General features: G+C 37.1%; 1 protein-coding gene and 1 long non-coding RNA gene across 8 annotated transcripts in view; one reads left to right on the top strand and one right to left on the bottom strand.

Moving 5' to 3' along the window:
- The window catches only part of dlg4a (discs, large homolog 4a (Drosophila)), a 226,302-nt gene that overhangs the window by 180,806 nt on the left and 20,272 nt on the right, over positions 1–25,224 (top strand). For all 7 annotated transcript variants that reach the window (XM_087254514.1, XM_087254512.1, XM_087254513.1 and 4 more), the window contains 10 exons: positions 1,039–1,092; positions 6,077–6,127; positions 6,775–6,899; positions 14,932–15,101; positions 15,181–15,317; positions 17,570–17,714; positions 21,312–21,450; positions 23,036–23,192; positions 23,933–24,035; positions 24,568–24,682. In XM_087254514.1, coding sequence (XP_087110640.1) covers positions 1,039–1,092; positions 6,077–6,127; positions 6,775–6,899; positions 14,932–15,101; positions 15,181–15,317; positions 17,570–17,714; positions 21,312–21,450; positions 23,036–23,192; positions 23,933–24,035; positions 24,568–24,682 — 1,196 coding nt within the window. The remainder of the gene's footprint in view (positions 1–1,038; positions 1,093–6,076; positions 6,128–6,774; positions 6,900–14,931; positions 15,102–15,180; positions 15,318–17,569; positions 17,715–21,311; positions 21,451–23,035; positions 23,193–23,932; positions 24,036–24,567; positions 24,683–25,224) is intronic.
- Positions 10,048–13,285, bottom strand: LOC147844527 (uncharacterized). Its single transcript, XR_015492156.1, has 3 exons — positions 11,199–13,285; positions 10,494–10,811; positions 10,048–10,204 (listed from the first exon to the last, which is right to left on the bottom strand). It is a non-coding gene; the product is annotated as an uncharacterized LOC147844527 (long non-coding RNA).

Below are 25,224 nucleotides of genomic sequence, written 5' to 3'. Positions count from 1 at the left end.
TTCACAGTTGGGGTGGTGTTCTTAGGCTTGTAAGCTTTCCCCTTTGTCCTCCAAGTGTAACACTGGTCATTATGGCCAAACAGTTTAATCTTAGTTCCATCAGACCACAGGACATGTCTCCAACAATTATTCTATTTCCTAGTGTAGTTTAGCCAATTGTAATCTGGCTTTGTTGTTGATTCTGGCTTGTTGATTTTCCCATGTTGTCACACAAGGAAGCAGTGTGTTTGAGGTTTTCCTTCAATACTATTCTACAGTTGTGCCTCCAATTAACTCAAATGTTGTCAATTAGCCAATCAGAAACTTCCAAACATCGACACCATCATCTGAGCTTTTTCAGAGGCAGAATAATCTTATTGTATGTAAACTTGACTTTCAAGAAAAGTTATAACAATTTCTCAAAAACTAACTCATTATTCTGCCCTTAAGCAGAACAGAAACAAATTTAATAATCCTAACTAACCTAAAGAAGAAACCGTTTAGTCACATTAACATCTGGCTTTTTTTAATTGTTATGTGCCTTTTTATACAGTGTATGTAATCTTCCGGTTTCAACTGTACTCCCAAAAAACTAAACAATATACAATCAGCAATGTTGACACTCAGTAATACGTAGAAGACAATAAGGTGTACACATAGTCTGACTGTTGGTGGAAAATTCTTGTAGGCAATATTGTTGTAAGTAAGGATTGGTTCATCATCATCCCATTACACCCATATCTGTAATCACATGACCTGATAAATCAAAATCACATGCTTTTTTTTGATGCACATGCTAAAATTTATTCAGTAAATGTGTTTTTATCATCTTTATACACATTTTTGGTTGGACTCTGCCTATAATGACCTTGGGAAAATGTGGGTCAAACTAGTTAATGAGCGCTGGTGTAGAAGGTTATCAAGGCGCTTCATGCATATAGAAAATGTGCTGCATCCAGCAAAAGAAGTGTTACCGTGGTATATTCTGAACACAGTCATTATCTCTAATAAGTGCTGCGCTAAACATTTTCTCTCTCTCTTTTTCTCTTTCTCCTCCAGGCGAACTCTCCACCAGTAGTGGTAAATACAGACACGCTGGATGGATCACCGTATGTAAGTATAATGCATATTTTACATCCAGAAATAATTAGTCCTATAATCATCTAGAAGAATGTCTGGCAACCAATCACGACACCTTCTCATATCCTAAATTTGAGATTGGCATGATTTTACCAAGTACTTTCTTTGTTGATTATGGTGAAGTTTGTTCCTCACCACTGGCTTGCTTGGCTTGGGACTTGTTATTACATTATTTACACATATTTAAGTGTAAATAACTTTTGTACAGTAGAATAAAAACCGAGGTGATGCATATGTGCATAAAATATAGATTCTGCACTTTCAAACGAAACCACTTAAGGGGGTCCTTTAAATCCTAAAGGGAAAGTCGATGACGTGAGGTTAAAATCGTTAGTTGCAGCCCTAATTTAAACCACACTGAACTGAACTAAACTGAACTTCAACTGTGAAAACTGGACCGACACAGTTTCAATTCACCAGAACTTCTACTTAGGGTTGTAACGGTATGAATTTTTTACGGTATGATAATCGTCTAAAACAATACCACGGTTTGACGGTTTCGCGGTATACGGTATTAAATAGTAATTCTCATAGCAAAGACCCTGAAAAGAATAAGAACACGTTTTCTGACTGAACAAAGGTTTTATTTCAACAACCTTTTGAAAGAACCATTTTAATAGAACTATAGAAGTCTTTTATAAAAAAATAAACTGAAAAATTTCCCATTTTAATAAATTAAATTAGAAGGAATAAACAAGCAAGGTCTTTTAAGATTAGACAAAAATAAACTTAAACTGTCCTTCCTTATAAGCAGGATAAATGGGAGACCAAAAGTGCAATACCAAGTTTATGGCTGTAAACATGTATTTAAAGCGTTGTTTTTTTCAGTCTAGGTTGTGATGAAGAAATGTAAGCATGTTGAGATTTTCAGGACTTAATCTTGACCGCTGAGGTGAGAGAATGTGTCCACTTGTACAATGAACAAATAAAAAAATAATAAATAATGTGTCAAAGTCCAAATAAACATGGTGCAAATCCTCAGTAAAAAAATAGATATAAATATTTACTATACTATAAATAGTTACATAACGAAACTAGATTCAATATGGAACATCCTTAGGTTTTATGTGCCAGCATGGATATGGTTGTCTGTGGATATGGATTTGGATTTGGTTGTCTGCAATGCAGACAAACAGCTGAACCTTCATTTGTGTCTTTTGAAAACAGCAAGAGCAGCAGTTCGTCTTTGCTGTCACTGTTTTGTCATGTTTCTGTGCTGCTGTGCATGCAAAAGTACTTAGTATGAGAATTATGCAAAACTTTTTTTTTTGCGTTTTATTTAGCCGTGCATAAATGTATGCCTATCTCTCATTCCGTGTTGTTCAAAAAGCTCATTGTTGGTCCACAAACAAAAACGAAACCTATGCTTATTGGTTGTGATATAGCGAGTTTGAACCAATCTGGGCATGGAGGAGGGACAATGCATCAATGTATCATGTCTGGTTTGTCCGGAGACACAGTGACGAGCGTTTCTTTGTCAAATCAGCGTTGTCAAATTTTGATGACGTAACCGCACTGATTCCGGAGCCTCTGAAAGTCCGCGAATGTTATGTGATACAACACTGGAAAGCTGAGATTCTCTTCTTTATGCCAATCTTTGAATTGTATCAGATCAGCGGATCAAAAGTTATTAAACATTTAAGAGCAATACTTATTTTTAGCCGCGGGCGGCTGTCTCGGTCTTTAAGGGTTAAAACTGTTGATATGCAATTGTTCATGGTATGATAATCGTGCACGTTCAAATCGTGGTAAACCGTCATACCGGTATATTGTTACAACCCTACTTCTACTGTATGTTGCTTTGACACAATCTACATTGTAAAAGCGCTATAGAAGTAAACATGAATTGAATTGAATGGAATTCTGAAAAATCATACTTATGTAAAATTACCATTGTCAAAAATGTCAACCCAAGCTCATTCTGAAAACGTAGCCCCGCAGGCGTTTCTGGATATCGCGATTTAAGTGGCCGGAGGTACGTATGGTTGCATTTAATTGTTTCAAACGAACACTACGGGGTGGTGTGACGACACTCCTCTTTGCGCTCACCGACTGACGGCTCACCTCCATGTGGAGGACTTTCCCGCCGCAACCAGTTTGTCCGGTTAGCTCGTCGTGTTACGACGGAGGGGAGCCGGCCACAACAACGACGACGACCGGGTTCGAGTCCGGGGAAGATCGATTCTAGAAATCAGGTAAGACAATAAACAGAATCCAAAAAATAAAAGTGAACGAGTTCATAAAGGGGCGAGAATGCGGTGAAATCCGAAAACGCGGTCAAAATTAGACGAGGGCTTTTCTTTTTTCTGGACGGCTTTTGTGATCGTTGCTTGGGTTTAGTGAAGGAGGATGAGGAGGGTGGGTCGGCTGATTGGCCGGCCGCCCTGTCAATCGTTCAGTTAGACAGTCAGTCAGTCGGACAGATGGTCGCTTGACAACGGCCTCCGGCGGCTTTACGCAAGGACAGCGCGGGCGCAAACGGCACTCATGAGAGGTGTTCGAGACGTGAAAAAGCGCGCACAGCTGCCTCTCGCGGATTCGCAAAAACTGCACAAATACGTACCTCCCAGGACGTATTTCGCGGTCTCCAGAAACGTCCGCGGGGCTACGTTTCTAGAATGAGCCTGGGTGGAAAAATGTAGTGCAAATAGAGTAAAAGTGTCTGTTTTAACAAAGTAGGAGGTAAATGCAGTGAATATTAAGCTGTCATCATGCACACACGTGTTTAGATAAATCACTCTGACACACTGAACTGAGCTAAACTGAACTGAACTTAAACACTAAAAAAACTGAACTACTCTGTTCCAATGTACTATGACCATTTATGTGAAGCTGCTTTGACACAATCTGCATTGTAAAAGCGCTAAACAAATAAAAGTTGATTAAATTGAATTGAATGTGTAGGGTGTATGCCTAGCTAGTGTTGTTCCCATACTGATAAACTTCCAGTGACCTGTTATTGTGAGTTTTTTTCCATTTTATACGGTTCCATTTAGAGCATCGATGTTGCAATGTAATTAAAATACAACTAGTTAAACAGACTTTGGTATTTATTTAGTTCCTCGAGCGTGAAACGAAACAAAAAGCCGTCTACTCACACACGCCTGTCAGAATCGGCAGAAGCTCCATTGAACACACTGGAGTAAAATAAATGCTCATATTATAAAGACATGGCGGGGAAATGTAATTTAATGCAGTGCTTTTTGTATAATCTGAACCCCACTGTATATCAGATATCACTCAGCCAGTGGAAATGGCTGATTTTTAAAGAAAACAGACCTTAAACACGCCGATTTTGCAATGCCATACAGTTCACCGGAAGCGCTTAACCCAGATTACTGGCAAATTAAAAGTCCTATTAGCATTGTTTGACATATACCCCATTAAACAGTGAATTAATGACTTCAGAAAGCTCAAAAGTGAAAAGGTTATTCATCAAAATGGCTGTTCTGGCCTGTAGTGTGAGCACAGATAGACCAATCATAGGAAAACGAATGGGGGAAATGCGGCGCTAAATATAAAAACAGCAGGAATTTCAAGAGTTCACACTTAGCTCATGATTTATACATAGCTTGTTTCGCATGCTGTCTAGGGAGAGAGCCCTGAGTTCAAGGGATCCTCGAGCCCAGGGCTCCCCCCTTTTGCAGGGCGAGGGGAGATTGAGCTCAGGTCGATCTCAATCTCTCCTGCTGCTGAGGCCAAGGCGAACTTCCTGAGAGTAAGAGTGCTTTCACACCTACACTTTTGTTTCGGAACGTATCTCGATTGCCCAGTTAGCGCGTTTCGATTGGCATATGTGAACAGGGCAATCGCGCTCTGTTCCGCGCCAAAGTAATCGCTCCGAGATCGCTTGAATGAGGTGGTCTCGGCTCGATTGAAACGAACCCTGGAGCGGTTCGATTGCAGTGAGAAACCGATCTGATCCGAGCGCGGTTATATCACAGTGTTTTATGCATATGTAATAGGCTTACGGCCATATGAAGAGAGAATTATGAGTAGGGCGGGAAGTTTCGCGAGTCTCCAGATGCCTGCAAACGAGTGATGATCTCCCGGTAATCTCGCGCCTCCCTCACTCCCTCCCCACTGCGTCTCTCCTCAGATACGTCGCGCGCGCGCGCACCCTGTCAATCACCATCAAACCACCACCTCTCCTGACAGCTTAGCGGGACGCTGCAAAATAAACCCTGACACTCTGACCAATGTGAGGAGAGTTTACTCGCACGTGACTTGTTTTAGCTCTTTTGGTCCGATTAGAAACTTTGCAGTGTGAAAGCGAACCGCTCCAAGAGCAAAGAGCAACAATGTAACAATTGTAATCTCTGTTTCGGAACAACTGAATCGATTCACAGGTGTGAAAGCACCCTGCGACTATACAAAAACTATTTAGGCTTATTAAAATTAAACTTCACATGTGGAAAGTGTGAATTAAAAGAGCCAGCTGCATTTTTCTAGAACCGCTCTGGAAAATACTTTGTGCTAATGAAGAAACATGATGCAATTGTTGATTTACTGTGGAAATATGGTTTTAAAACGTAATCCAAACTAAGAATTCATTTTCTTGTCGGCTTAGTCCCTTTATTAATCCGGGGTCGCCACAGCAGAAACATCCGCTGGGAAACATCCACACGCACATTCACACACACTACGGACAATTTAGCCTACCCAATTCACCTGTACCGCATGTCTTTGGACTGTGGGGGAAACCGGAGCAGTGAGGCAGGGAGAACATGCAAACTCCACACAGAAACACCAACTGAGCCGAGGTTCGAACCAGCGACCCAGCGACCTTCTTGCTGTGAGGCCACAGCACTACCTACTGCGCCACTGCCTCGCCTAATGCAAACTTAGAATTCAGTACTTATTTTTCTGTTCTGATCAACAGGCATCGTGTTTGCATGCATGTTACTGTCTATACAGGTCTTTTACAGGATGAAATTGTGTATTTGTTGTGTTGTAGGTGAATGGAGCTGAAGGAGAGATCGAATATGAAGAGATCACGTTGGAAAGGGTAATATATTATGAACTATCACAGTGCTATAGTATGATTTTTATTTTCAACAGTGATCATTCATTGAAATGGGAGACTTTTACAGTTGAATTAATTGCTGTAACAAAAAAAAAATGTATGAAGTAATATGTTGTTAAAAATATGAAGTTGTATGCTATTAAAATATAAAAATTAATAATCATTCATTTAAAAAAAGGTAAATCCAGATGTAAAAATTATTTGTGAAAAATATGTGCACTTAGTTATATTGAACGTGCTCTTGTAGTGTATTCTGAACATTCGTTTGTAGATAATATATTAATATTAAGCATGTGTGTGTGCGTGTGTGTGTGCATTTGTGTCTGTGTGCGTCCGCATGCATTTGTGTTTATGCGTATGTGCATTTGTGCGTGTGCCTGCATGCGTGTGTATGCATATGTGTGTGTACGTGTGCATCCTTGTGTGTGTGTGCAATTTTGTGTGCACGTGTGTGTGTGTGTGTGTGTGTGCGCTTTTGTGTTTTTGCCTGGTTGTGTGCATCTGTGTTTGCCTTCGTGGTTGTGTGTGTGTATGTGTGTGTGTGTGTGTGTGTGTATGCATTTGTGTGTGTGTGTGTGTGCATGCATGTTTGTGTGCGTTTGTGTGTGCGTGTGCATTTGTGTGTGTAGGGGAACTCGGGGCTGGGCTTCAGTATCGCCGGAGGCACTGATAACCCTCATATAGGAGACGATCCAAGCATTTTCATCACCAAGATCATTCCAGGAGGAGCCGCTGCGCAAGACGGGAGACTCAGGTAACACACACACATACATACACACACACACACACACACACACAGACACATACAATGTGCGCAATTTACATCCAATAAAATTAAAATTAAATATGTATATATATATACACACACACACACACACACACACACACACACAGTTAAAGTCAGAATTAGTCCCCTTTTAATTTGAGCAATGAAATTTTCACAGTATGTCTGAAATATTTTTTTTCTTCTGGAGAAAGTCTTATTTGTTTTATTTCGACTAGAATAAGAGCAGCTTTTAATTTTTTAAAAACAATTTTACGGTCAAAATTATTAGCCCATTTAAGCTATATATTTTTGATAGTCTACAGAACAAACCATTGTTATACAATAACTTCTCTAATTACTCGAACCTGCCTAGTTAACTTAATTAATCAAGTTAAGCCTTTAAATGTCACATTAAGCTGTATAGAAGTGTCTTAAAAATATCTAGTCAAATATTATTTACTGTCATCATGGCAAAGATAAAATAAATCAGTTATTAGAAATGAGTTATTAACACTATTATGATTAGAAATGTGCTAAAAAAATCTCTCCGTTAAACAGAAATTGGGGAAAACATTAACAGGGGGGTTAATAATTCAGGGGGGCTAATAATTCTGACTTCAAATGTACGCTGTTTTGTTTTTGAGAAAGTATGTTATACAAAAATGAATAATGAATAAATGAATAAACTCTTTAACATTATGAATGATGTCCTGCACGTATCTGTATTACACAAATAGATACTTCATTTAACTTCATTTAGCCTATAATAACAGTTATAATTCTGATTGCAACTGTATGTATATGTATGTGTGTATGTATGTATGTATATATATATATATATATATATATATATATATATATATATATATATATATATATATATATATATATACACACACACACAACAGTTCTGTCTGGTTCTCGAATCTGATTGGCTGATAGCCGTGATATATTTAAGTAATATCAGCACACGATAAAGCCTCTTTACCCTTTGTGTATTACTCCGCCCACATACAGCCAGCAAAAAGCAGACAGTACAGATCTATTGTTTAAAAGATGCTTGCTCAGCTGTTTAACTGTCAGCTTATGATTTTAATCCAACGCGGAAGAAAGTAGTTCCTCATACAAAAGGGTTTTTGAGACTCTCCATTTTTTATTTTGTTTTTATATACACAAATATGCCGTCAAACTGTTGTATAAAGGCAATATCACACTCGTAGCAGTGCGATGTGGCTGTATATCGGCACTGCCACGAGTGTGATATTGCTCATATATATATATATATATATATATATATATATATATATATATATATATATATATATATATATATATATATATTAATGCATTTGTGTACTGTTCAAACTGACTACTCTTTCGTTATGTTCAGGGCTGTTTTTGCCCCATTAGCTTCCATTATAATGACATTTTTGGGAAGAGGTAAAATGTGTAAAACTTTAGGCTTGTTTTTTATCTGAAGGGCGAACAGTGTATACAGATTAGACAACAAGAGGGATAAACTCGCAAGAATGAAAATCATGCAGCTAAAATAAACTGCGCCGTCTCCTTATTTTGATATATTCCATCTTCTATATTCACTCTTCTATATTTATTCTTTGAGTCCAATTTTGTAAGGATCAAAAGATGATCAAAAAAAAAAAAAACAACTAAGAGAAAGAGCAACGCTAAAGCTGTTCAGTGTCTTCGGTAGAGAGACCTACTCCCAATACTTATTCCCACTAAATGAAATTAAAATGTAACTAAACTAGCTGCATGACAATGCGGTCTTCTGTAGAACTTTTCTATCAAAAAATTTGACTCAATATAAATTTAACAGCACTGCTTCACATCAGAAACACAGCAAGTCTGTTATAATAATCTATATTTATTATTGCAAAGCTGTCTGTTTGCATAAAACTGCATAGATTTGGTCATATTATATTTTACAATTCATTCATTCATTTTTCCTCGGCTTAGTCCCTTAATTCATCAGGCGGAATGAACCACCAATTATTCCAGCATATGTTTTACACAGCGGATGCCCCTCCGGCTGCAACCCATTACTGGGAAACACCCATACGCACTTATTCACAATCATACACTACAGCCGATTTAGTTTATTCAATTCTCCTATAGCGCATGTGTTTGGACTCTGGGGGAAACTGGAGCACCTGGAAGAAACCCATGGTAACACAGGGAGAACATGCAAACTCCACACAGAAATGCCAACTGGCCCAGCTGGGACTCAAACCAGCGACCTTCTTGCTGTGAGGCGACAGTGCTAACCACTGAGCCACCGTGTCATCCCTTTAATGCTTTGTTACTGAATTTTCTTTTAAATAAATATCACTTAGTTTCTTATCAAATGCAAATGATTTCCACATGTTACATTTTTTTAAAGTCTATCTTAGGTATGGGAGGAGTTTTATGACTGCTGTACTGGATGTTGCACATGTCTGCTCACATTCATAATCGCACACCGGCAGTTAAATATGTCGGTGGATGCACTACTGATGCATTCCTAATGGGAGCAGCTGGGTTTCCTGCTAACAAATGCAGTTTTAGCCCAGAGCGTGGTAGCAAACACACACACACACACACACACACACACACACACACACACACACACACACACATACACATACACTTTCACTCACACTGCAGGAGAAATTAAGCAGACAGAAATAGCCCGGAATAAAAGAGACACCGAGACACAGAAGAGACAGGCAGAGCGAGAAATGGAGCGCTTTCTTAAAGGTCACCCAAAAATGAAAATACTGTCATTATTTCATCACAGTGTGCCAAATCTGTCCGAGCCGCGTCGTTTTTAGTGGTGTAATTAACCACAGTGTGAGTGATGCGGCGGTGAACAGCTCACTGGAGCTGAAAACTGCCAGCCAATCATGACTCCGGTCCATTCGTCAAAATCATACGGCTTCAGTGAGACGTGCTGCTTAGATAATAATGAGAGAACTGTTCCCTTTATCCACACAGACACACTTGTACAGCTATTTTTATAATGACTTCACATAGACGTAGTGATTTTTATACTGTACAGACTGTATATTCGATCCCTCTTCCCCCACCCGATCACTTCAATATGCTTCATTCTGTGTGGTTTATAAGGATATTTACCTATAGGGTCCTCAATTTTGGTCCCCATGGTGACACAAGTTCCCATGAGTCTGTGTGCATTCAGGTTTAAGTCCACACCTGAATATAAAAAATACTTCACACACACTCTTGTACAGCTATCTTTATGGGGACTTCTCATATATGTAGTGATTTGTATGCTATACAAACTGTATATTCGATCCCTTTTCCCCAACCCTACCTTTAAACCCAACCCTTAGCAAACAATCTGCATTTTACATTTACAATATGCTTCATTCTGTGTGATTTACAAGGATTTTTACTTATAGGGACCTCAATTTTGGTCCCCACTGTGGCATAAGTCCCCATGAGTCAGTGTGCATTCAGGTTTAAGTCCCCATCTGGATATAAAAACCAGTACACACACACACACACACACTTTTAGAGCTATCTTTATGGGGGCTTCTCATAGACGTCATGATTTTATACTGTACAGACTGTATATTCGATCCCTCTTCCCCGACCTGACCCCTAAACTCAACCCTTAAGCCGCCTTTCCACTGCACACGACTGTCAGAATACGCCCCCTTGTGGCAGCCGCACAGTATTTTCAGTGTTGTCGTGCACCACGAGAAGAATCTGATTCTCGCGGTGTCCGAAATAAAGGAGGGCAAAAGCAAGAGCCTTTATCCTCTGTGCGTTTACAAAGTTTAATAGATGAATGAATACTAGAAACTCATAGACCGCTAAAATATTGGAGGGAATGTGGAGACAACATTAAAAATATCCATTTTTATTTCTTTCTTACTTACATTTCATTCATTCATTCATTCATTTTCTTGTCGGCTCAGTCCCTTTATTAATCCGGGGTTGCCACAGCAGAATGAACCGCCAAATTATCCAGCAAGTTTTTACGCAGGGGATGCCCTTCCAGCCGCAACCCATCTCTGGGAAACATCCACACACACATTCACACACACTCATACACTACGGACAATTTAGCCTGCCCAATTCACCTGTACCGCATGTCTTTAGACTGTGGGGGAAACCGGAGCACCCGGAGGAAACCCACGCGAAGGCAGGGAGAACATGCAAACTCCACACAGAAACACCAACTGAGCCGAGGTTCGAACCAGCGACCTTCTTGCTGTGAGGCGACAGCACTACCTACTGCGCCACTGCCTCGCCCCTTACTTACATTTATGAACAGAAACGTTTTTTTTTTTATATAGACTTTTTATAATGCAAAAAATAACCAAATAAAGTCCTATTTCTAATCTCGCACGCACGGATCTGCTTGGACAACACTGGAATACATCATATCTGGTCGGCAGGTCGCATACGGTCTAGTCGCAGGAGTTCAAATATTTCAATGGATCCGCAGCTCAATTCGGATCCAAATTTTCCGCATACGGAGATGGTCGGAACTTAACACAGCTCCCGAACTGCTCTCCATTGGAAATGAATGACTTCTGGTCTATCGCTTGTCGTGTGCAGTGGAAAGGAGGCTTTAGGAAACAATCTGCATTTTTAGACTTTCAATATTCTTTATTCTGTGTCATTTATTGGGCCCGCAATTTTGTTCCCCACCGTGCCCAAAGTTCCTGTAAGTCTGCATGCATTCAGGTTTAAGTCCCCATCTGTATATAAAAACTAGTACACACGCACACACCCTCTTGTACAGTTATCTTTATGAGGACTTCTCATAGATGTAATGATTTGTATACTGTACAGACTGTATATTCGATCCCTCCTCCTCAACTCGACCCTTAAAGCCAACCCTTAGGAAACAATCTGCATTTTTACACTTTCAATCTTCTTTATTTTGTTTAATTTATGAGTCATTTAAAAAAAAAATGTCCCCACAATGTTAAAATGTGCTGGTTTTGCTACACTCAACGGCCACTTTATTAGGTACACCTTACTAGTACTGGTTTGGACCCCCTTTTGCCTTCAGAACTGCCTTTAACCTTTGTGGTATAGATTCAACAAGCTACTGGAAATATTCCTCAGAGATTTTGCTCCATATTGACATGATAGCATCACGCAGTTGCTGCAGATTCTTCCCCATTCTGATGCTCGCTTTGAACTGCAGCGGATCGTCTTGACCACGTCTACATGCCTAAATGCATTGAGTTGCTGCCATGTGATTGGCCGATTATAAATTTGTGAGCAGTTTTGACAGGTGTACCTAATAAAGTGGCCAGTGAGTGTATATTTGTTATGGACATTTGGTTCCCGTAACATTAGGAGTACAAGGTACACACACTCAACCATGTTGGGTTTTCATCATGTATGGGGACCTCTCATAGAGATAACGATGTTTATTCTCTGCAGACTGTATATCATGCCATCTTCCTCCAACCCTAAACCCCCCTGACAAAACATTGACCGAAAAACATTATCATTGATACCATAATTCTGTTTTCCTGCTTTCTTTCTTTGAGGTCAGTGGCAATTACAAAGGCTTATTTATGAAGATGTACGAGTGGTTATTTGCAGAAAGGTGTTGACAGTCAGTCTTCACACTCTCTGTAATCTCTGCTTTATGCCGCTGGATGACAGCACAGCCACTGCTGCATTTGCACTTCTGAAAGCCGATGAATATTTGTGTTTTGTCGAGTTGTCAGATTCAGTGAAATGTCTTTTGTCGGATGGTGTTGAGCAGAGAAAATGCACTGCTTGAGAAAAGAGCAGGTAAAAACGAGAACATGGTGTCGTCTACTGTAATGTCACAAACACTATGAGATTTGAGGCTGCAAAGTAGATTGTGAGAAAAATTAACTAAGTTTTAACTTCGGATCTTGTTCGGTTTTAAAAATGCTTGATTTTTCTAACCATGAACAGTGTTAAATATGAATTATTATGGTTTGTTTTTTGCATAATATGCTGCACATTAAGGCCCAATCCCAATTCTAAGGGGAAGGGGTAGATAGCTCATCGATATATACAGTTGAAGTCAGAATTATTAGTCTCTCTTTTTATTTTTTCTCCAATTTCTGTTTAACGGTAAGCAGATTTTTCTCAACACATTTCTAAACATAATAGTTTTAATATCTTATTTCTAATAACTGATTTATTTTATCTTTGCCATGATGACAGTAAATAATATGTCACTAGATATTTATCAAGACACTTCTATACAGCTTAAAATGACATTTAAAGGCTTAAGTTAATTAGGGTAACTAGGCAGGTTAGGGTAATTAGGCAAGTTATTGTATAATGATGGTTTGTTCTGTAGACTATCGAAAAAATATAAAGCTTAAATGGGCTAATAATTTTGATCTTAAAATGGATTTTAAAAATTAAAAACTGCTTTTATTCTAGTCGAAATAAAACAAATAAGACTATATATATATATATATATATATATATATATATATATATATATATATATATATATATATATATACATATATATATATATATATATATATATATATATATATATATATATATATATATATATATATATATATATATATATATATATATATATATATATATATATATATATATATATACATATACATACATTGTAAGCGACTTACAAATGAGATTATATATATATATATATATATATATATATATGTATATATATGTGTGTGTGTGTGTATATATATGTATATGTGTGTGTGTGTGTGTGTGTGTGTGTGTGTGTGTGTGTGTGTGTGTGTGTGTGTGTGTGTGTGTGTGTGTGTGTGTGTGTATATTTAAATATATGTATGTATGTATATATATATATATATATATATATATATATATATATATATATATATATATATATATATATATATATATATATATATGTATATATATATATATATATATATATATATACATATATATATATATATATATATATATATATATATATATATATATATACATACACATACATATATATTATGTGTGTATATGTTATGTGTGTATACATATTATATATGTGTGTATGTGTATATATATTACATACATATATATATATATTAATATATACATACACATACATATATATTTATATTTATATATATATATATATATATATATATATATTAATATATTAATATATATGTATATATAAATATATATGTATGTGTATGTATATATTATATATATATATATATATATATATATATATATATATATATATATATATATATATATATATATATATATATATATATATATGTATGTAATATATATACACATACACACATATATATATATTTACATTTATATATATATATTTACATTTAGTCATTTAGCAGACGCTAAGTCATTTAGCGACTTACAAATAATAATATATATGTATATATAAATATAAATATATGTGTGTATGTGTGTATATATATATATATATATATGTATATATATATATATATATATATATATATATATATATATATATATATATTAATATATATATTAATATATATGTATATATATATATATATATATATATATATATATATATATATATATATATATATATATATATATATATATATATATTATATATATATATATATATATATATATATATATATATATATATATATATATATATATATATATATATATATATATATATATATATATTAATATATATACACATACACACATATGTATTGTACATTTTGTTCCCACTGGTTATATGTTCTTCATATCAATAAAAACTAAGTAAAAAAAAATGTCTTTGTTTTTTTTTTTAACTAAACCCTTCATGACAGCTTCACAGCTCTCTCTTTTATGATTTTGTCAAAAATCAGTTTCCCTTTACAGTATTGACTGTCCCGCTGTATTTAGTGAAATCCGTCAGTTACTGTCTGAGCGCCTGCAGCTTCTGACAGGTGTCACTTCTCAATTCTGATGTAAAAAGCCAGCTTAATAACATCTCATTTCTCTCCCCGACCCATTTGTCTGTCAGAGTGAATGACAGCATTCTGTTCGTGAATGACGTGGACGTTCGGGAGGTGACCCACAGTCAGGCGGTGGAGGCGCTGAAGGAGGCCGGAGCCATCGTCAGACTCTATGTGTTACGCAGAAAACCCATCGCAGAGAAAGTCACCGAACTCAAGCTCATCAAAGGGCCAAAAGGTATTGAGAAGCAACACGTGACTAAAAAACTGTCAAAGAAAACGCTGTCTTCATCTTTACATTTGTGTGTGTGTGTCAGGGCTAGGCTTCAGTATAGCTGGTGGTGTGGGGAACCAGCACATCCCCGGAGACAACAGCATTTATGTCACCAAAATCATCGAAGGAGGAGCGGCTCATAAAGACGGACGACTACAGATTGGAGACAAGATTCTGGCGGTATGATGACACACACATAACTGATGAGGACTTATACACTGACAGACTGATAGGAGTTATTGCTGAGTGAGATTTGAGCATTATCCTCATATAGCTGTGGATCTTTGGCTCATTCTGGCTCTTCAATGCTGCCACCTGCTGGTTGCATGTGTAGTGTTCAGTTTGAGTGTAAACCTGGATCAGAAAAGCAGTCGTGGGATTTAGAGTCAGTTTTTGGAGATTTAGATTCATGCCTTATCTAAAAGCTGATTAAAAAAGCTTTTTAATGATTGTGTTTTCAATTGTTTGTTAATTGTCATGTATAGAGGATTTACAAAGCATGAATAGTCCTAACTTTAGGACATAAAACTGGATGAAGTTGAGTTTATAAAGCATTTATTAACATACAAAGTAACCAATATATGCCTGAATAATCAGTTATATAAATGTTCAGTTGAATATTTTATTAATTATTTACTTACGCATTCTGAATGATCTTAAAAATCACCAACTACTCTTAAATAACTGGTTTGTAAATGATGCAACATTTACATTTAGCCATTTAGCAGACGCTTTTATCCAAAGCGACTTACAAATGAGGACAAGGAAGCAATTTACACAACTATAAGAGCAACAATGAATAAGTGCTGTAGGCAAGTTTCAGGTGTGTAAATTGTAAGGAAGCAAAACATTAGTAATTTATTAATTGATTAATTTTTTTAATTTTTTTGTAATCCAGTTAGCGGTGGAGCAAAAGAGGCAATTGAAATTAGGAAGGGAAGTGGAGACTAAATAGTTGAGTTTTTAGTTGTTTCTTGAAGACAGCGAGTGACTCTGCCGTTCTGATGCAGTTAGGGAGTTCATTTCACCGACTGGGTAGATTGAATGCGAGAGTTTGGGAAAGTGATTTCTTTTCTCTTTGGGACGGAACCACGAGGCGTTCCATTCACAGAACGCAAGTTTCTGGAGGGCGCATAAATCTGAAATCAGAAGTGAGAGCAGATAAGAAGGAGCAAAGCCAGAAGTCGCTTTGTAAGCAAACATCAGAGCTTTGAAATAGATGTGAGCAGCAACTGGCAGCCAGCGCAAACGGATGAGCAGCGGAGTGACATGTGCTCTTTTAGGTTCATTAAAGACCACTCGTGTTGCTGCGTTCTGAAGCAGCTGAAGAGGTTTGATAGAGTTAGCTGGAAGCCCGGCTAGTAGAGAGTTGCAATAGTCCAGTCTGGAGAGAACAAGAGCTTGAACAAGGAGTTGAGCTGCATGTTCCGATAGGAAGGGTCGGACCTTTCTGATGTTATAGAGGCCCCGTTTACACAAATGCATTTTCGTTTTAAAATGCATAAGTTTTTCTATGGTATGCGCTGAAAACAGAGCGTTTTGAAAATGCTGGAGAGGCCGTTTTCATTCTGAAATGCTGCTGCTCCGTCTCAGTGTGGATGAGGAAAAACGGAGACATCTGAAAACAGAGGCGGGACTGCTGAGATTCGCTACCTGATTGGGGCTTTTGTGTCATTGCGTATTCTTCCCTTATTCGTCAAGTCCCTATCACATGACTATAACACATGGCGTTAACGCTACCGGAAGACAGTACTGTAAACAATAACATGGGCACAGAAATGGGAGCGTTGTTTGCACTATTGTCTGTTTTAGGCGCCATTGTGCAGTTATTTATTTGTTACGCTTAGTAACAACTCGACCTCGTCGTCTGTCTACAAAAATACCTCTCTTGCTTTCTTTGTTATACTTCTAGTGTTTATACTAGAACGCGCATGCCCAGAGTGCGTGAATGGTCAGGTGATATACGTTTTTGGTGACGTAGTGTGGAAGGAGATATGCTCAGAGATGCTAGGTGAAACGCTAGTGTGGACGCGGATCATTTTTGATCTAAAACGTCGTTTTAAAACTAAAACGCACTAGTGTAAACGGGGCCAGAGTGCGAATCTGCAAGATCCAGCAGTTCTAGAAATGTGGTCAGAAAAGTTTAGTTGGTCATCAATCGTTAACACTTAATTGAGTAATGAAAAATGAATCATTAACAAAGTATAAAACCACATGAGCTCATAAGTCAAGAATACAGCATTTGTAGATTTAGTTATAAACTGCTTACTAACACCTACTAATGTAGAGTTAATGCTTAATAAATAATGAATTCACTATTTGCTCATGTTTAATAAATGATTTATAGTGTGTGGTTATTATACCGAATAAATCTTGTTTTTCAAAAAGCACACAGTAAGGTCATTCTTTGTGTTGTGTGCTGTGACCTGCAGGTGAATAATGTGTGTTTGGAGGATGTGATGCATGAGGATGCGGTGGGAGCGCTGAAAAACACAGCAGAGGTGGTCTACCTCAGAGTGGCCAAGCCAAATAACCTGTACCTTACCAACAACTACAACCCACCAGACCTCACCAGCAGTGAGTACAACATGTGCACACATTCATCTCCCCGCTTTTTGGTTTAACGCCCCATTCACACGGGGCTTCAGCGTCAACGCTTGACGGAAAGCGTGTCTGAAGTTGGGGCTGAAACAATCGTCATAGAAGCGTCAGCCAATGAAATTCAGTCAGAAATAGGCCACTGTCTAGCTGGTGTATTTGCATACAGCGATCTGATTGGCTGATGCTTCCGTCGGCGCTTGAAAAGTTGAGCTGGTCCCAACTTCTGCAGCAAGCAACACCTCTGAAGCGGCGCCGACGGATCCACAATGCAGTTCGGCAACACCTGACGTCACTCATTCAAAGTGAATGGGAAGCGTTGACGCTGACGCCCCGTGTGAATGGGGCGTAACATATATAGTTGAAGTCAAAATTATTCACCCTCCTTTTTCTTTTTCAAATATTTCCCAAATGATGTTTAACAGAGCAATTTTTACACAGTATTTCCTATAATGTTTTCTTCTGGATAGTCGTATTTGTTTTTTTCAGCTTGAATAAAAGCAGTTATTAATTTATTTTTAGCCATTTTAAGGTCAATATTATTTGCCCCCTTAAAGCAATATTTTCTTGAATGTCCACAGAACAAACTACTGTTGGACACTGACTTCCCTAATTGCCCTAACCTGTCTAATTAACCTAGTTAGGTCTTTAAATCTCAATTTAAGCTGAATAATAATATCTGGAAAATATCTAGTCAAATTTGATTTACTATCATCATGACAAATATCAAATAAATGAGTTATTAGAAATGAGTTATTAACCCTATTATGTTTAGAAATGTGCTGAACAAATCTTCTCTCTGTTAACCAATTAAACTCTGCGGTCCGTGGCATCATTGACTTTCGCTTTAATATTTAAAGGGCTAGCATTGCACCAGACCCCCTTAAGTGGTTTCGTTTGAAAGTGTAGAAGCTCTAATTTATGCACATATGCATCACTTTAGTTTTTATTCTACTGTACAAAAGTTATTTACACTTAAATACACAGTATTTTGGATACCCGAGCTGGGTATTTTACATTGGTTCATTTTCATATTTTTCATATGACACATGTACAAGTTATTGCTCAAATGAAAGCTCTTGCCGGTGCTCATACGGTTCTAGCATTCTTGTTACTGAATTATATTCACATATCAAAATGTTGCAGAATGAATCGTGGTGTTTCCATGGCGCAGAGGTGAAAGCAATACATTTATGATCAATAAGCAGCCCCAGATAGCACAGACAGCTGTCATCTCTTACCTTATGCTGTGTGCTTCAGGGCCATTCTCCTCTGTTTTTGAGATGATGTGCATAAGTAATCCTTTTATATGTCTGATTTGGTCCAAACACAGTGAATTATGTTTGATCAGACAAAAGAATAGTGAAATATGAAAACAATAATCGATCGCTGTGGCTTGTACAGCACCTCTCATCAGTTGGAATACAATACCTTTTGCATAGATTATGGTAGAGACATTTGTCTTTTTTCCTATGATTACAGACATGTGCAGGAACCACCAAAATTAATTACAGCACGCAAGACCACACAGAACCTAAAAGGTGCACTTTCAAATTTGAGTTTATAAAAAAAAAAAAAATACTAAAAGCGCCTCTTTTTTTAGGTGTTTATTATAACACAGACAACCTATACAGTTATTTTACACACTTTCAATAGTTTTTTATGAAAATTCAAAGGGTTTTCTTTGAAATGATACCGAATTTTTGCATTTACACCTCTGCATGTGGATTTGGGCAATTTTTAAATTTGGGTAGGCAAAATCCAGGCGGAAAGCTCAAAATAACAGCAGAGTTTAACTGGTTAAACAGAAACTTGTCACCGATGTTGACAGAACCCAGACGCAGATTAGCAATAAAAATAAGCTTTATTAATTAGGAACAAAAAACTGGACACAGAGCCCAGATAACAGCCAACAGGGCTAAAAAAAACAATTTAAGTAAAACAAAATAAAACCAAACTGGGGTCCGTTCTTCGTACGTGGATTACTCAGTTATCTGGATTTGGATATTGACGATTTGACACAATCCAGGATTGTTTCGTTCTTCAAAGCTGATCCGAGAGTTGTTGTCATGGCAACAGTTCTGCTTGGTCAAACCTGATCGGGAGCAGATTCAATTCATATAAACAGGATTAGATCGGCTCAGTTCAAGCAAAGATAATACAGAAAGTATGTTCCGAATTCTGATATTTTCTTACAGTAGTAGTCATATACACTTGGGAAAATGGTACATATTTTTATATATATAAATAAAGTTATAGTCATTAATAAAATAAATAAAGTTATATATGCAATCTGCACCCTCGAAATGAAAGTACAAAGACTGCCATCTGGTGGTGCAAAGAGAAAACTTACTGATATGAACTTTTTAGATCGCTTTAGTACAAATTGTGTATAATAGAAATGCAGAATATGTGACTTTTTTAAAGCAATAATACATTTATGCAGTCATAAACATGTTTTTACAGTTAATATGCCAGTGATTTGATGCTTTACAAAAGTTGCAGACGCCTTTACCAATATGAAAATGCTTTTGTAAACAACCAGTTATTCTTTACACCGATTAAAAAACAGCTACTATAATAAAGAAAATCTTTTCTAAATATAGAACTAAATACATTGATTTGCATTGAAATACATGATGAATACTCTTGACACATGAAAGTGTAAAGCCTGCAGCTCACAACAAATGTGGAAGGTTATTGCGTGTCATATTTAACAAACCGTTTACTGCTAATTTGATGTAATTTTGCTCACATGGATAGTTGAATATTAATCAGATGATGTCATTAAGCTGCTGTGCCGTCAGCCAATCATTGCATTGCTGATCATGATTTCGAGGATCGATAGATCTGTCCTTCACAACACACGCAGCGATCTCAGATCAGTTTATCCAGACATTCTAATCTGATTCGCAAACTTGTTTGAAGATCCAAATTAGCGAGAGATTAGTTATCAAGATTAAAAGATCCAGGATCTGCTAAATCATCTTAGATCATTTAAGCGAGGTACGAAGAACAGACCCCAGCAAACTGGGAGAATAAATAAAGGAGCAAACAAAGTCTGAAACGAGGAGCTCAGGTGAAACAAATTAGCATAATGAACAGGTAACAAGATGGGCAGGGTCTAATTAATAGACAAATGAGCACATGGGAAAAGACCAAACACAAGCCATGTGCTGAACACAAAACAAATTACAGACATAAGTACACAGCTCAAGATGACTTGACGCTGTGCGCTCACAACACAGAAAAGAATACATTGTTCAAGCAAACTCAAATCAATGCACTCACGAAGAGAAAACAAACAAGAGTGTCAGAGTTCTGTCACAAAATAAGAATGAAGACAGAACCATGACAAAACTGGGGGAAAAAATAAACATTAATTATAATATTCTAATGCTAATAATTCTGACTTCAACTGCACACTGCCTGACAAAAGTCTTGTCGACTTTCCAAGTTTTAGGAATACCAAGTTGACTTCTAGTTGATTATTTGGTATCAGAAGTGGCTTCTGTGAAAGGCAAAGGCCTCTAGATTACAGCTTTAGCGATGTTTGTGTGTGTTTTCCCTGTTTAGCTTACTCTCCGCATCTGGACACAGACCTTGGACATCCAAACTTCCTGGCCTCGGATTACCCACAAGCCCTCACTCCCACCTCACCGAGCCGCTTTTCTCCTGTGCTGCATGGCTTGTTGGGAGACGACGACTTACCCAGGTAAAGCTTTCGGATAACTGGAAGACGATTCAGCAGTACTCACGCTTTCTGTATGGATTGTTATTATTATTTAAAATCGACGGATGAATGGACGGACAGACAGACAGACAGACAGACAGACAGGATAGACTGATAGACAGACAACACAGATAGATAGTTAGACAGACAGGCTAGATAGGTAGACAGATAGACAGATGGGATAGATGCACAAAAAGATAGATGCATGGGTGGACGGACAGACAGACAGACAGACAGATAGACAGACGTTATAGATAGACAAATAGATAGATGCATGGATGGATGAATAGACAGATAGACAGACAGTATATCCAGACAGACAAGATAGGTACTGTAGATAGATAGACAGACATGGTAGATAGATAGATAGATAGATAGACAGACAGACAGACAGACAGACAGACAGACAGACAGACAGACAGACAGACAGTCTAGATAGCCAGACAGACAGACAGACAGACAGACAGACAGTCTAGATAGATAGACAGACAGACAGACAGACAGACAGACAGACAGACAGACAGACAGACAGACAGACAGATAGATAGATAGATAGATAGATAGATAGATAGATAAACAGACAGACAGACAGACAGACAGACAGTCTAGATAGATAGATAGATAGACAGACAGACAGACAGATAGATAGATAGATAGATAGATAGATAGATAGACAGACAGACAGACAGACAGACAGACAGACAGACAGTCTAGATAGATAGATAGACAGACAGACAGATAGACAGACAGACAGTCTAGATAGATAGATAGATAGACAGACAGACAGACAGACAGACAGACAGACAGACAGACAGACAGATAGATAGGTAGATAGATAGACAGACAGACAGACAGACAGACAGACAGACAGACAGACAGACAGACAGTCTAGATAGACAGACAGACAGACAGACAGACAGACAGACAGACAGTCTAGATAGATAGATAGATAGACAGACAGACAGATAGACAGACAGACAGACAGACAGTCTAGATAGATAGATAGATAGATAGATAGATAGACAGACAGACAGACAGACAGACAGACAGACAGACAGACAGACAAGATAGATAGACAGACAGATAGACAGACAGACACAGACAGGATAGATAAATGGAGGGATAGATAGACAGACAGAATGACAGATTGACAGACAGATTGACAGACAGACATACAGACAGACAACAAAAACTACACTTTTTTTGAGATTTGAAAATTTGAAAAAGAATTAAAATTTCACAGGAGGGCTAATCATTTTGTCATTATATATATATATATATATATATATATATATATATATATATATATATATATATATATATATATATATATATATATATATTTTTTTTTTTTTTTTATCAAAATTTGATCACAATTGCATTAAACCAGCAGTTCTTTTAAAAAAAACGGATGAATGTTTCCTTTCAGCAGTTTGCCTTCAGCAGTTTCAGTTGAAGTCATAAGTGAGATCATGTGCAGTTTTCTGGAAATGATTATCATTCTAACGCTGAAATCGTTTTTGTAATATGTCTGCTCTTTCTGCTGTGTCCATGTTCTGTGTCTCAGGGACCCTCGGCGTGTAGTGATCCACAGAGGATCCACGGGTTTGGGCTTTAATATTGTTGGAGGAGAGGATGGAGAGGGAATCTTCATCTCCTTCATCCTGGCAGGAGGACCTGCGGACCTGAGCGGAGAACTGCGCAAAGGAGACCAGATCCTGAGTGTGAGAACGAACACACACACAAACACACACACACACACACACACACATACACACACACACACACACACACACACACACACACACACACACACACACACACACACACAAAATAAGCATTTCCTCATCATTTCCTCACACTCAAGTGTTTCTAAATGTTTATTCATGCATCTTAGTCCCTTATTTATTAGGGTTTACCACAGCGGAATGAACCACCAACTATTCCAGAATAAGTTTTACGCAGTTGATGCCCTTCCAGCCACAACCCAGTACTAGGAAACACCCATTCACACTCATTCACACACAAACACTTATACACTAAGGCCAATTAAATTTCCCTAAAGCGCATGTGTTTGGACTGTGAGGGAAACCGGAGCACCCGGAGGAAACCCACACCAACATGGGGAGAACATGCAAACTCCACTCAGAAATGCCAACTGGCTTAGTCTGGACTTGAACCAGCGTCCTTCTTGCTGTGAGGCCACAGTGCTAACCACTAAGCCACCGTGATGCATTTTTTCCAACACTTCAGTATATGCTCCTTTGTGTTCAACAGAAGAAAGAAATGTAAACTGGTTTTGAACGAGTGGAGGATGAGGAAATGATGACATTATTGGAATTACTGGGTGAACTGTCCCTTTAATAATGCTGCTGAATGCCTTGCTGTGAGTGTAGTTCAGCAGTAATGATGAGTTGTGATTGTGTCGTGTTGATTCTGATAATATGAAGTTGATGTTTGTCAGGTGAATGGTGTAGATCTACGAGCGGCTACACATGAACAAGCAGCAGCTGCCTTAAAGAACGCAGGACAAACCGTAACCATCATCGCTCAGTACAGACCAGAAGGTCAGAACACACACACACACACATGTTTGTTTTTGTGAAAAGTGGGTACATGACATAGGTTTCCATTCGTTTTATACTGTTCAAACTATATCTTGTGTTGTCCTAACCCCACCCTACCCCTAAACCCAACCATCACAGGAGACAGTGTACAGTTAAATAATTATAAAAAATAAATAAATAAAATAAGAAATACTGTGAAAATGTCCTTGCTTTGTAAAGCATTTATACATTTATAATGTTTTATATTTAAAAAGTCTCGCATAGTTTAATTTATAAGTTGTTTTTCTCATCAGGACAAAAAGTCCTCACAGAAACAACAACAAAAGCATCTGATAATACTATTAACATCCTTGAATCGCACACACACACATACACACCTGGCAGAAAAACCCCACACACTGAATTTAATTGCCAAATACATTATATTTGATTATTTTTCAAACAAAGAGATGAAATGTTAACGAACAGTTAAGTTAATTATTTTGGATTTTTTTTTTATTATCGAACGCTCTGGCTGTGTTTGTTTGTGCAGAGTACAGTCGATTTGAGGCTAAAATTCACGACCTCAGAGAACAGCTGATGAACAGCAGTATGGGCTCTGGAACAACCACATTACGGAGCAACCCCAAAAGAGGATTTTATATCAGGTAAACACAGCAAACACACACACACACACACACACACACACACACGCACACTAGGCATATGATGAAATCAGAGTTGTCTTTTTTTATTATGCAATAATTGCTGAAGCTTTCATCATGATATATGGTATTATTACTATAGTGGAAGTGTAAAGAGAGAAATTCATGACGTGGCCAAGTATGGTGAGCCATACTTTGAATTTGTGCTCTGCATTTAAGCTATTTATGCATTTATTATTATTATTATTATTATTATTATTATTATTATTATTATTATTATTATTATTAATAATAATAATAATAATAATAATAGTAATTATTATTATGTTGTTGTAATAGTTATTAATAATAATATTGTTATAATAATAATTATTATTATTTATATCAATAATATTATTATAATTTTATTATTATTATTACCATTATTATTATTAGTAGTAGTAGTATTATTGTTATTATTATTGATATTGTTATTATTATTATTATTGTTGTTGTTGTTGTTAATAATAATAATAATAATAATAATAATAGTGTTATAATTATAA

Source organism: Danio rerio, chromosome 5 (assembly GCF_052040795.2).
Source record: "Danio rerio strain M-AB ecotype USA chromosome 5, GRCz13ab, whole genome shotgun sequence".
NCBI lineage: Eukaryota > Metazoa > Chordata > Actinopteri > Cypriniformes > Danionidae > Danio > Danio rerio.
The sequence above is the reverse complement of the archived record's forward strand: the minus strand, read 5'-3'. Positions and strand labels throughout refer to the sequence as shown.